This window comes from Athene cunicularia (assembly GCF_003259725.1).
Source record: "Athene cunicularia isolate RWA chromosome 9 unlocalized genomic scaffold, athCun1 chr9_part1, whole genome shotgun sequence".
In the NCBI taxonomy this organism is placed as follows: domain Eukaryota; kingdom Metazoa; phylum Chordata; class Aves; order Strigiformes; family Strigidae; genus Athene; species Athene cunicularia.
This window is the reverse complement of record NW_020799110.1, coordinates 21,553,282-21,565,730: the sequence shown is the minus strand read 5'-3', so window position 1 is coordinate 21,565,730 and position 12,449 is coordinate 21,553,282. Positions and strand designations below refer to the sequence as shown.

Sequence of the window (12,449 nt, the reverse complement as noted above, 5' to 3'; positions counted from 1 at the left end):
ATAAGAAGGCCACAAAGTGCATAAGGAGTCATTCATAAAATAAAGCCATTGCACACAATGCACAGTTTAAAGTGTACTGAAGTACCGCACCAGAAGAGTTGATAATACAGTTCTGTCCACACCAGTGTAGCAGCATTTATATGTAGAAAGTTACTGCCCTCAATTTATAACGATCATCTTCCTCATAAGGATCATGGATGCAGACTGAGAAGTACTCAAGGTGCAGATAAAAGATATCTGTTTGGAAAGCTGTACAATTTCTTGTAACATTAAGTTTCTGATTTTGACACTCCAGCTGTATATGATTTTGAAAAAAATCTGTAAATTATGACAGAATAAACTAGCTGAGCCTCACTGCTGAATGTAATGCACTGCTTTGCAACTGGTTTATAGAACAACTAAAACAATGCCTGAATATTCAATTTGGAGGACAGGGTTATACTGTCAGCTGCAGTTTAGTGCACAGGCTCAAGTTAGAATAAGTGATACAGCAGTTATCAATAGGAATGCTTACAAGAAAATCTCAGTTACAACTTTCTCCACCATTCTACATGGAGGCTGGCTGCACCAAAGAGATCTATCACAACTTCAACTGTTTTCTGCTTTCAGGTCACCTTCGCCATGGTGGTATGTATTCTCCCTCTGTACTCCCACATAGATACTGGTAATCTAAATCAGGATTTACCAGACATTTTAAGGTAATGCAGCTTGTTCTTAGGTAGCATGAAACTATTTGAGTGAATCTTGTCTTCACAAAGGGCAGGCTGGACTAAATGAGATTTCTCATCACATTAAGAATCCTTAAAAAGGCTATGAAGTAGCATTGAGCAAGTTCCTCCTTAGCTGTGTGACCTGACAGGTTGGCAAGGAAAACTGATAATATAGCAGAACTTTTCACAGGTGTCTCTTACTTAAGGAAAGTTCCAGAAAAGAAAAATGATGATTTGGCAGAACTAGAAATCCATGTACACCAATATTAACAGACTGATAAACTGAAAAGTTCAAAAATCAGATCCTCTCTCACTAACCTACAACACTGCTCAAACTGAAAAAAAATAAACCCAAAACACAAAGTATCATCTTTTGGAACAAACAAATAACTCTGTTCTGGGTCCCTGTGCCATATTTTGTCTTGAGGTAGCAATATGGAAAACTTTACACACTGACTACTACCTCAGTCTCTTCATGAACCTTCAGAGCAACTGAATGGAAGTTTCAGGTATGATAAGGTATGAAAGTACTGTCTTCCCCATTCTTCCAACAGATTACTGTGCAGTAAAACAGAACAAAAAGTATGTAGTTTAGAGCAATCACTAAGAAAAGTGAATAAGGCTGCCCAAGAATACATTTTACACACTCTCCTTCACCCATCAGGTCTCTGAAGATGACTGAAATGCTTTTTCTAGATTAACAGATCAAAAGAAAGCAACAACATTGAATTAAGAGATGTATAAAAGGCATTCCCTAAGGGGCAGTTCCCGTTTGTCACATTGCTAAAAGACCATACAATAAGGCAGCAAAATTATTCAGTTGCCCACAATCAACCTCCTGTTTTGTCCATAGCTGCATGTTCCTGATATAACGTTCCTTTTGCCCACCACATTGGCATTGACATTCAATGGTCCACTCCAGTCTTTCCATTTTCCATCTTCTTCTAGGAAGCCTTGTCACACCGCTATCCATCAAGCAAGTACACTACCACTTCATAGGTTGACATCATGATAGCCGTGTTTGGAATCTGTCTGATCAGATGTGTAGTTAAACCTCGGTAGAGGGATCCATACCCTTCTTCTCGCACAAGCAAAGATAGTGTCTGGAAGAAAGATCTGTATTTTGTTCCCTCTTCTCTTAGTCTTGTTCGGACAACCTCTGTACAAAGAAAACCACATGTGGTTATATTCACCACTTTTCATTATTTTTCCCAGAAACCAATTAGTGATTTTACTTTAAAACACAACCTTTCCCCCTCCCCAAGTTACCAATCTCAGAAGTACTATTTAAAAAAGGACGAAGATGTCTAAGAGGCAAACAAGTTAAATTTTTGACAGTATTAGATATCTAACTAAGCAAGGAAAGTTAATCTGCTTAGTTAAAATCCAGAAGAGGACTACTGTTTGGGCTTACATTTTATCTTGGAAGTTGCCACTAATGAAGTAATCAATCCATTAACAAATTTAAGGTATACAACAAATACTTCACAAGAAAATGAAGTGCAACTGAAAACCAAACTAGACAGCCTGTTCTCCTAGAAAGGGGATGAGAACTTGCTGGCAAATTATGCTGAGTATACAGAGAGATTCCAAGTGAAAAAGGACTTTTTCCTTAAGTACTTTGGGCCATACCCTGGCAAATCCTTTGGAAAAATAAACATTGCCTAAGAAGAGGTCATGATAGATATCCACTTCAAAATACTTCCATTTCTGATTACTATATTCATGTTGACTCGCTGAATCGTGAAAAGCTTTAGACAGAGTTCCTAAGCAAGTGATCCAGTCTGCCACAAATATCACTGAAAAGACTCCCTTTGATCAATCTGATTCAGGCTCTCAGCTGTACATGCCCCACTTACCATGGGGATATGCTATTGATGTTGCGCAAGTTTTGGAAGTAGCAGCAGCCATCATCATTCCAACAAAGTCTGAAGCTTCTTTTGTAGATTCATCCTCATTGTCCATGGCAGAAGCAGTCTTACACTCCAGCAGTTTTCTCTTAATACTCTCATAAATAACAAAATGAATAACAGTCTCAGATATGCCTGCATAGGATGCTGACATTCCTCTGTAAAAGCCTTTAATACCATCTGATCGATAAACTTTTTGAACGCATTCAAAAGCACTCATTCGCTTTTCTCCACGATTCCTAAAAAGGAGAGAACAAAACACGTATCAAGCTGGTGCAACTGGAGACTGGAAAATAATTAAGCAATTTTGCTTGAGTGACAAGAAGACTTAAGAAACATCTCAACACTGGTGCTGAGGTGCTCCAGTTCAGCCACATTTAAGAACACACAGAACTTGAATTCTCAAAGGCCTTCAGCACCAAACACAGGTAACACACTGAATCCAAGCCAAACTTCATTTGGTGACAAAAAGCATCACAGACAAGGTGAACAGCTCTAGGCCTCCCCAAGTCTTACTGAATAAAGGACTGAATTGCTTGAAAACAGACTCCCAAATGAATTGTGACTCATAAAAAAAAAAAAAAAAGAGACCATTTTCTTCTGCATGGTAAGACTGGATGTCCCTAAACTTTGCCTCAAAGAGCTCCACAGCATGGTAATTAGAGCTGTTAAGAGTTCAAACAGCAGGCCTCATAGCATCACAGCTATCAGCAAACAACTGATTTATCTAAAGAGAGCATACCAACCAATTTGACCACACCAGTAGCTATTACTTGATTCACCTATGCCACTGCTGATGTCAACAAAAAAGCTCGTTAGATATGACTGCATGACAATATTTGGTAAATAAAATCTTATTCCATTTTTAGCTTACTTACTGAATTCAGTTGTGCAAACTGAAACACTTTGCATACTGTACACAGCTATGCAAAATCATTACAACACTGCATAAAATGTTTCACTGCAGCAGCAAGGGCAGGCACTTGAAGCATATGGATTCTGCCAGCAGAGGTCTCCTGAGCGAGCGAGTCACAGAACAAAACAGCTAATAAGGTAAGAATTGCAGTAACTCATACAGATACCGTCAAAGAGAAAGAGCAGGCACATACAGCTGCAAATCAAATCTTGAATAAGCTAGATGGCAGATGCTGCCACCCCCCAGAGAACTGGGGGATGGCACTGATTTGCTAACAGACAAGGGAAGAGTCAAAGAACAACTGTCAAGAGCAGTTGGACCTACAGCTGCATCTCCAGGGACAGCTCAGTCCCATATGTCCCTGGCACACCTGGACAGGTACACTGACACACAGACTCCGGTAAGAGTTTGTTCTTCTGATGCACAACATTGTTTTGAATTCCAAAGAAATTTCACTTTGGAAATAAAACACATGCCTCCTCCAGCTCTTACTGGGATCAGAGAGATTTTTGAGAAGAATTTCAACAGAAACAAGATCAGGCCAGGATAATCCCACAAGCCAATGTGCTAGACTAGCCCACATAACTGGAGTATCCTACACAAATTTAGAAGATCCTTCTTCAGGTCTTCCACACAAAGAGTGTACTTGTTTTAACGTAAAAAAATAATGTGCAGGAGAAATCTGTAATTTTCCCTAATATCCTTAAAGTCCTATAGTTTAAGCAATTTAACTAATTATGCAATAAAAAAAAAAAGCAGAGGCATAAGGTGCTATCTGTTTGCACATAGCACCAAAACCCCCTTGGAAATAGTCATGGAATCATCACCCCAATCATACAATGGCATCACAAAAAAAAAAATCCACAGTAAAACTAGTTCTAAGATATATTTAGTATAGTCACCTTGCAGCTGAAAATTTGCCTGCTAAGAGGAAAATTGATAATTTGCACTGAACATGGGAAGTCCAACAGATCTCCAAAATAGGAATATGTGGCTCATTTAGGATGGCTGAAGAAAGAATTTTATACTGCATGCTAAGTTTCCAGTAAGACAGTCTATAAAATGAACAAGACAGCTGCACTGAGACACTTGCATCGTATCAGTCTCTCCCTACAGCTTTAAATAGATGGGAATATAAAGGTCCTTCTTCCTCTCTTTTTCCATAAAATTCTACTTCACTACAAGTTTTGTAATAACAAACAGTTTCTGTAATTGATTCTGTAGGAAGTCTAAACAACTACCGACTAGCCCACATTAGGACAATTCCCGTGTTTCAATCCATCAAAGCAGTCTTCCCCTTTTTATAGGCTAGAGCTCATTGCATGTAAAAAATTAAACCCCAGATGTTTCAGGCATTTTTCTAAACTTTTTCTAAAATATTTAAATCCGTATTTCAGAAATGTTTAGCTCAACAACTGAAAACAAAGAATGTATTACTGAAGGAAAACATAAGCATGTGGTTGGTAAAACATTATTTTAATGAGACCATTAACCTTGTAGTTCATTCCAAATTTGCTGGCCAGTCTAGTATAGTGTCTCTCAAGCATGCCTCAGAATATAGAGATTAAAATAGAGAAAAACAATAGTGTAACTTCATCAGCATCAACTTTCTAATTCAAAAGCTGGACATTTAAAGAAATATTCCATTTAGGGATGCAGAACAGATTCATAATATTTAAGCAAAATCTTATCGCAGCAGTGAGATTTCCCACTGTCACTATACCTTGCATCAAGCTGTAATCGTGTCTTTACTAGCCAAATGGGATTAGTTGTTGTGATCGCAGTAAAACCTAAAATATTTAAAAAGAAAAGTTAGATGTGATAGTATCACAAGAGCAACTGCATCTAAGTTTGAAACGCACACAGTAAGGTACAGTAGATGCAAAAACTCGGACTATACTGATTTTTAGAAAGTACCCATTGTAACCCTTCACTGATATTTTATGAATCCATACAGCCAATAAACATTTAGCTTATTTTTAAATTTTACATTAATATTGACCAGGTTTGATTCTTAGCAAGGGACATCCCATATAAAATAAGCCCAATTGTGTACATTTCTCTGCCTATCTATTGATACCAACCCTGTTTTGACACCACAGAACAGCAAAGCTAGCTAGGCTAATATTAGGCAATTTGGCAAACATGTCAATAAGAGTACATTGCAGATACAGCTATAGCAATTTGAGATGGTATAAAACATTGTGTCAATTTAATTTGCTACCTGAAATACAATCCGAGTTTAAAAGCATGCAGACTGAGTAAATACTACTTTTGGTGCAGTTAAAAGGCAGTATTACTGTAAGTTAAGAGACCTTTTAATACTGAACTATAAAGAGCAGTTAAATTTGAGTGCTAATGTTTTCTTTAGTATTCAAAGCAGAGATTGTTGGTTGGCCTAGGAATACTTTTACAAGCATATGAGTGTTTAAACTGATAAGTAAATAATACGACTTCAAACTATCCAGACAGACAGCAACTTTTCAGGCTTGCATAAGGGCTAAGGGTTAAAGTTTTGATTTTCAGTTCACTAAAGAAAAAGAAAAGGAAGAAAAAGAGAAGAGGAAACAAATTAAAAAAAAAAAAAAAAAAAAAAAAAAAAAGTAAAATAAAAAACCATCTAGAAGTGGTAATACCACACATGCACCATTAATGAGGTGTCATGTCTGCGGGAAAGAAGAGGAAAAGGGAAGAGCTGGAACATGGCCAGGCAAGAGATGATAAATTTAGACACTTGCTATCTAAGTGACACACTTGAATATCACTACAAAGACATGCTGCCCTCCTGCGAGGGAATGGACTGGGGTTGTGGGAAAGCAACAAAGAGTTACCTTGTTCAGTGCATATCTGGTGCACAGTACTTGTACAACGAACAGGCTATTGATAAGCTTGTTTATCGAGATCATTAACAGCTTACATATATATATTTAGCAGAACTGCTGGCATACATGTTACTTCTGTTCAATCACAATCTAGGTTTACATTGCACACATAAATGACTGCAATACTCAGAGAAATGCCAGAGGATCTTAACTGTTTTAAGGCTTGTTCTACCCCCATCCCCAAATCTTAAACAGGTCATTATGATTTTCAGTTACAGTTCTAAAGACAAACTACAAGACTTAACAGCTACTAAGATTTAGCTATATTCCTGTGCCAAAATAGCAAAACCGTGTTAAGAGATTTCAGTTTAATCTTTTTATTAAATAGATTTTTAAACTGACTCAAGCTTGTTAAATAAATAACTTCCTGTAGTAGATAATTAAATAAATTACATTAAATAATGTAGTAAATAAGGTTAGGGGCTGACTTTTTTTGATACACTACTCTTTTTTTTGTATGTCTATGTACATATATAGCCCTTCATATGATGGAGTGAAATCCAAAGAAGCCAAAAGTGTTTTATACCTGTATTTCATGTAGGTAGATTACATAAAAACTCAAAGCATCAGGGAACTACTCTGCCATAAGCAGGCAAGGGATGTTTTTAAAACATACTACACCTTGCAAAAAAAGTTCTGTAGTTTGACTAGCCAGAGTCCTCTGACCTGTCACTTAATGCAACAAACACCACAGATTCCAACAGCACTTGATTCTGGGTTGAACTAAACTGAAACATCATTCTTGTATTTTTTACTTCTTTATACTAGCACTAAGCTTTAAATTTTCTTTTACTTCTAATCAGAATCCTTCCATATCTATAGTGCAGTGAGGGGCACTAGGAATGCACAGGACTGCAACAAAGGCTTTGAAATAAAGTGGGGAAAAGATTACTAACTTCCCATACGAGCATGTTTTCTAGGAAAGACTTCTCCCTAAAACCCAAAATTAGTTCTTAAGACCCTCCTATTTCTTAATTACAAGGGAACAAGACAAAAAATATCATTTGCATTCCTATTTAAGTTGCATGCTTTGGAATTTTGTTACTGCTAGACTGTATGTTAGAGCATTCTCTGCTCAGTCCTTTCTCCTTCCTATTCAACCCAGAAAAAAGGTCTCTGTAGATCCTAAATCTGGAACAGGAAACATGTAGGTGAGATCAGAGGCAGCGTCTGAGTGGCAGCAGTGACTATATTCACCCACAGCAGGAGCCTGATACTTCTAGGCAGGCTGGGAAAAGCATCTTGGAAATTGCGAGGGAATGGTGGTTGGCATAGGATGCAGTCTATTCTGTCCAAACTTGCACTCCCTGGGTTGCTCTAAACATTATTTAAATGCAACACCCCTAACAGTAGGATCAGACACTTGGCAACATAGCCAATTTTTTTCCTTAAGGCTGCCATAAGCCTAAATTGCATGACAATCTGAACCAAAACTTTCAAAACAAAGAGCCTTCAATAATTCAGGTTTCAAGATTTAATAATTACAGCTCAATTCTTACAGGTAATGTAGTAAATAAAGTTAGTGGAAGAAGAAAAACAAATTAAGAGTTGAGTGATGCTGACACCAAGGAAAGCACTCCAAAACATGAAACATACCATTTGGTATCTTTGATAAGATAAGCTTTTCTTTTTAAATACAGAAAATCTGTAGCAAAAGCACTTATTAAAAAATAAAGGTGGGGGGCTTTCAACAACTACTATGAAGCTCTATTGATTGTTTCCTTTTATTTTTTTCTTTTTAGTTGTCTCAGTGAATTTTATAATGCCTTACAATGCATATCAAATATGCTGTAACCTCAGGAAAGATTTCAGATTCAGTAGAAGTATAGATCAATTTGGCAATACCAGAAACTCCTGTACTTTTCTGTTTTATTTTCTTCTATGAAATTGTTTCCCAGTTTCAGACAGAATTATCTCAATCTACTTTTTCAGCTATACCAGCTACTGACAGGTAAGATCCCAGGTATTCCTATTATGCATCATATTTTAAAGGTTAGGGTGTTTTTTTTAATCTATAAGCCAATGTAATTGATACAGACGCATGTGAATATGGAATGCTGAATCAAAAATCCAAAGTAGTAAAATAAAACCAAACCAAAACAGAAAACAGAAAGAGACAGAAAGGAGGTTATATACATATTAAAAAAGAAAAAGAAAAGAGGTCTTTGAAATAACAGTGACAACACAGAGTATCAGCTGCAGCATTTTAAAGGCAGCTCTGGGACACTGAAAAAACCCAAAAGGCCTTGTTTAACCCAGTAGGGACTTTTCATTAGCAAGAGCTAAGTAAAGTAGCAGCTATCAGTGAAAGGTATGTTCCACCTTTCCCTGAAGTGCACAGAAAAAAGTAACTCTTAACAGAGTCAAGGAGAGTGATGTCTTTGCACAACGCACATCATCTGAGTTCAAGATAATGAAAGTTAATTCCCCTTATTTTGTTTATTTAATAGATATTACAAACCCAATGTGTGGTTCTTACACTAGAGGCTGCAAGAGACGCTCAGTTCAGTACTCACGAGGTTTAAGTTAGTCCATATTTCTGCAGGAAGTGACCTGCGGATGGGGAGCATGAGATGACACGATCTCACTCTTTTCACGGGAGAAATGTACAGTAAATGCCTAAAATAGACACAGGCTTTTCTGTATCATAACAACAAGCAGTGACCTCATCAGACACATGTGTACAAATCGAATCCCATTGGAAGGATTTGTGTATTAGTTATTGTGAGATCTAACTGTTTTCAGGTAAAAGTTTAGGAAAAAAAGAAAGAAAAATAATCAGAACAGGCCACAGATATTAAAATAATTGTGTAAAATGCACTGAGTACTGAAATTTCTGCTCATTTGCAGCAGTTCAATTTTATTTTTCAAAATACTTACCTATATACCTCCTCCTTCCCCACTCCCTCCCAAATATCATTCAAAAATGTTAACCTTGCCTTAGGACTGAAAAAGCAAGATAGATACCTTATAAAAATCAATCTTTCTAATTTCATTAATGAACTAAATATGCATTTTATTTGGTATTAAGTAACTGTGCACATACTACTAAAAAGTTTGAGAAGTATGGTATCTCTGTAAGTGGTCCCATTTAAAAAAAAATAATTAAAAAGAAAATCTACATTTAGGTTGGTTTGCCAGTAGAGTTCTAGCAAGAACAGCAACAGCATACAAGGCAAAGTAGTTTTGCAGCAGATTTGCAACCATGTTGTCTGAATGAGGCTATGAATTATTAAAAAGGCAAATCAGAAAGCCACAGAGGCACCAAGTATCTCATTCAGTTCTCTACAGTTTTTATTCTGTGGCAAAAAAGGTTGAGTAAGTGCAACGAGAAGGCAGATTTTATAGTGAATCTGAGAATTTAGCCTAACTTCAAAGTGTACAGATATAAACTATCTTCACACAAGCAAACACTCTCATTCTTGTAGTATGCTTCAGATATATTCACTGTCCAAGTCTGCAAAAAGAGAAATGTGGTATGCCAAGTAGTAAGCAAAAAAGATTGCTAAGTATTTCTGCATGTCAATACACAGGTATTTTAGGTATGAGGTGACATGAATTTTATGCTGGAAGCTAGCACACAGCAAGAGAAAAATATTAATTTCTAACTGCAGAAGGCATCAGTTACTAATATATGCATAATTCATCCTCCTTGGGATAAAACAAACTTACTGAAAGAATCTTAATAAAACCAAAAATATGTTTTACCTTGAGAAGGAAGAATCAGGCCTCAAAACAAACAGAAGTGCTTAAAATACCATACGTCAGCTTCTCACTCCCAAAAATGCCATATGCATAAAATAATCCTTATTTAACAGTGGCATTGGTCTAGCCTGAGATATTTATGTATTAACATATGATACAAGTAAACAGTATTTAAAGCTGACTAAAGTTCACTACTTACAGTACTTCCATAAAACAGTAAGTTACAGATTTTTTTAAATTGTATTTTTACATCAATGTTGTATTTAGCAACCTACAGGAAAAGCTTTAAGTGCAAACACCACCTCATGTTTGTTAGGTACGAGAAGCCTTTACGTAACGGAAAGGTCATATCCAAACAAAAAAACCCTCATTTAAGACTGTTACTCAATTCCTTACTGAAACCAATGGCAGCTGCAAAAGAAAAAACCAATACTGATTATTTTTTGCTAATTATTAGAACTGTTTATCCACCTTGCCAATTTTGAAATCTTGTGTTCCAAAGCAAATATTATGGTGATCTTCTGTGTTAACCTGTTTCAGTCAACCAATTAAGAGCTCACATTCGATCTTGGCCCTGTTTTGCCATTTCCTTAAGCTGATTTGTATCATATAACAATACAAACCTTGCAGGTAAAACTGTTAATAGTTGCTTTAAGTGCATTTTCTGAAATATATTAGAATTACAAAAACAAGGTTAGCATGTTCCCAAGAAAACACTGTTAATTTTAACTGCAGTCCTTTTCATATAAAACAGAATATCGCCATTACTGAGTACTGAGAAACTGTTTGTCAAAGACCCTTCTCCTAAAGGTCTTCCAGAGAATGTCTGTAATAAACAGTGCCAAGAAAGTTGTGACCTGTAGGGTGAACCCGCACTGGACAGTCAGTTTCATTGGCTACATGGTTCAGAAATACAACTGCAGAACTAAATAAATCTGAGAAAGGTAACAGCTACAAAAGTTGTTCAATATTAAAATTTGTATACAAATGTAAAAAAAGGCGAACAGGAATTAAGGCTCAAATACATTTACCTCAGTCTCCTGCAGTCATAGGTACAAATGCATAATACTAACCTTCTGGAAGGGAAGCAAGTTGATAAGCAGACACAGAACTCCTTGCCTAACTACAGTGTGTCTGTAAGCACTTGGATGTTTTCATTACAGAACGAAGGCAGTAACTTCCAAAGATAAGGAACACTTAACCTTTGTCTGCAGCACTGCATGAGTTACACAAGTTGTCTTCAACTGAAGACAGCCCTGTTTCCATTACCCATACTTTCCTCGACCCCAAATTTCAAGACGTGTTTTATCCCATTGACAAAGAGTTAAAGACAATTCATTTTCCTTGAAGCAATTAACTGATTAGGATGAACTTCCCATGAAATTCCCTTCCATCCCATTCCCCATGCTGTTCACCTACAAACAAAAAGCACGTTTCCAGGTGATAAAAAATACTGCATCATCTGAGCACTATTTAAGTGCTCAGATTTAAGACAAAACAGCTCTCCTTACATCACTTAAGATTAAAAAATCTGCCACCACATTTCTGAGCGTGTGTTATTTAAGTATAAAGCTAACGTCACTTAAGTTTTCTATGCTATATAACAATTTCTTTGTGTCAGATTATTAGCAAGTATTAAATAGAAAAACTAACCCTATTCATTATTCTGATATCACCTTGGGCAGTCCATTCCAGATTGCTAGTACTCACATTATATACACTGGTTATAGAATTTGACAGGAATTAGAAACTTAAACAGGCTACCATAAAATTGCCGCAATTCATCTGTGAAGTGTCTAAGGCCTATACAGTAAAAAAATGATTTTTCTTTTTTTTTTTTGTGTAGGGAAGACACAGACAACAATAGGTAAAGTGTTGCCAGCCCAAGTTTTGGTCTCCCCAGCACAAGGCCATGACCATAACTCAGCTCAGTTGCCTTTAACTCCCCTTGTTAATGATCCCAAAGCAGAGAACATACAAATCAAGCAAGAAATATTGGTAGCTGCTGACATATAACAAAGTTACACTGCAGATATAAAATAGGAAATTATTTCCAGAGATGAAAATACATCAAAACTATGAAAATCTGCTCTTCTGGCCCATTTTAGTAATAGAGCAAACTTCACAGACGGGTGTTTGAACAAAGGAGGAGAAGCATTACATATAATTTATACAAATATCTGCATGCATTTTCCAGAATAACTAAAGTTAAGTCAGATACACCAAGCTGTAACAGAAAGTAATAGTATAAAAACTAAATTAAGAAGCATTAAACTAGAATTCAGTGCAATGTTTATAACTCGCAAAGCAAAAAGTTACCGTTTTG

General features: G+C 36.4%; 1 protein-coding gene across 1 annotated transcript in view; it reads right to left on the bottom strand.

The window, feature by feature from the left end:
• Nucleotides 1–273: 273 nt before the first annotated feature.
• The window catches only part of SLC25A36 (solute carrier family 25 member 36), a 33,324-nt gene continuing 21,148 nt past the window's right edge, over nucleotides 274–12,449 (bottom strand). The window contains exons 5-7 of the mRNA XM_026854662.1: nucleotides 5,260–5,326; nucleotides 2,570–2,859; nucleotides 274–1,869 (exon numbers count right to left, since the gene is read on the bottom strand). Of these exons, the coding sequence (XP_026710463.1) occupies nucleotides 1,676–1,869; nucleotides 2,570–2,859; nucleotides 5,260–5,326 (551 nt within the window). The 3' untranslated portion in view covers nucleotides 274–1,675. The remainder of the gene's footprint in view (nucleotides 1,870–2,569; nucleotides 2,860–5,259; nucleotides 5,327–12,449) is intronic.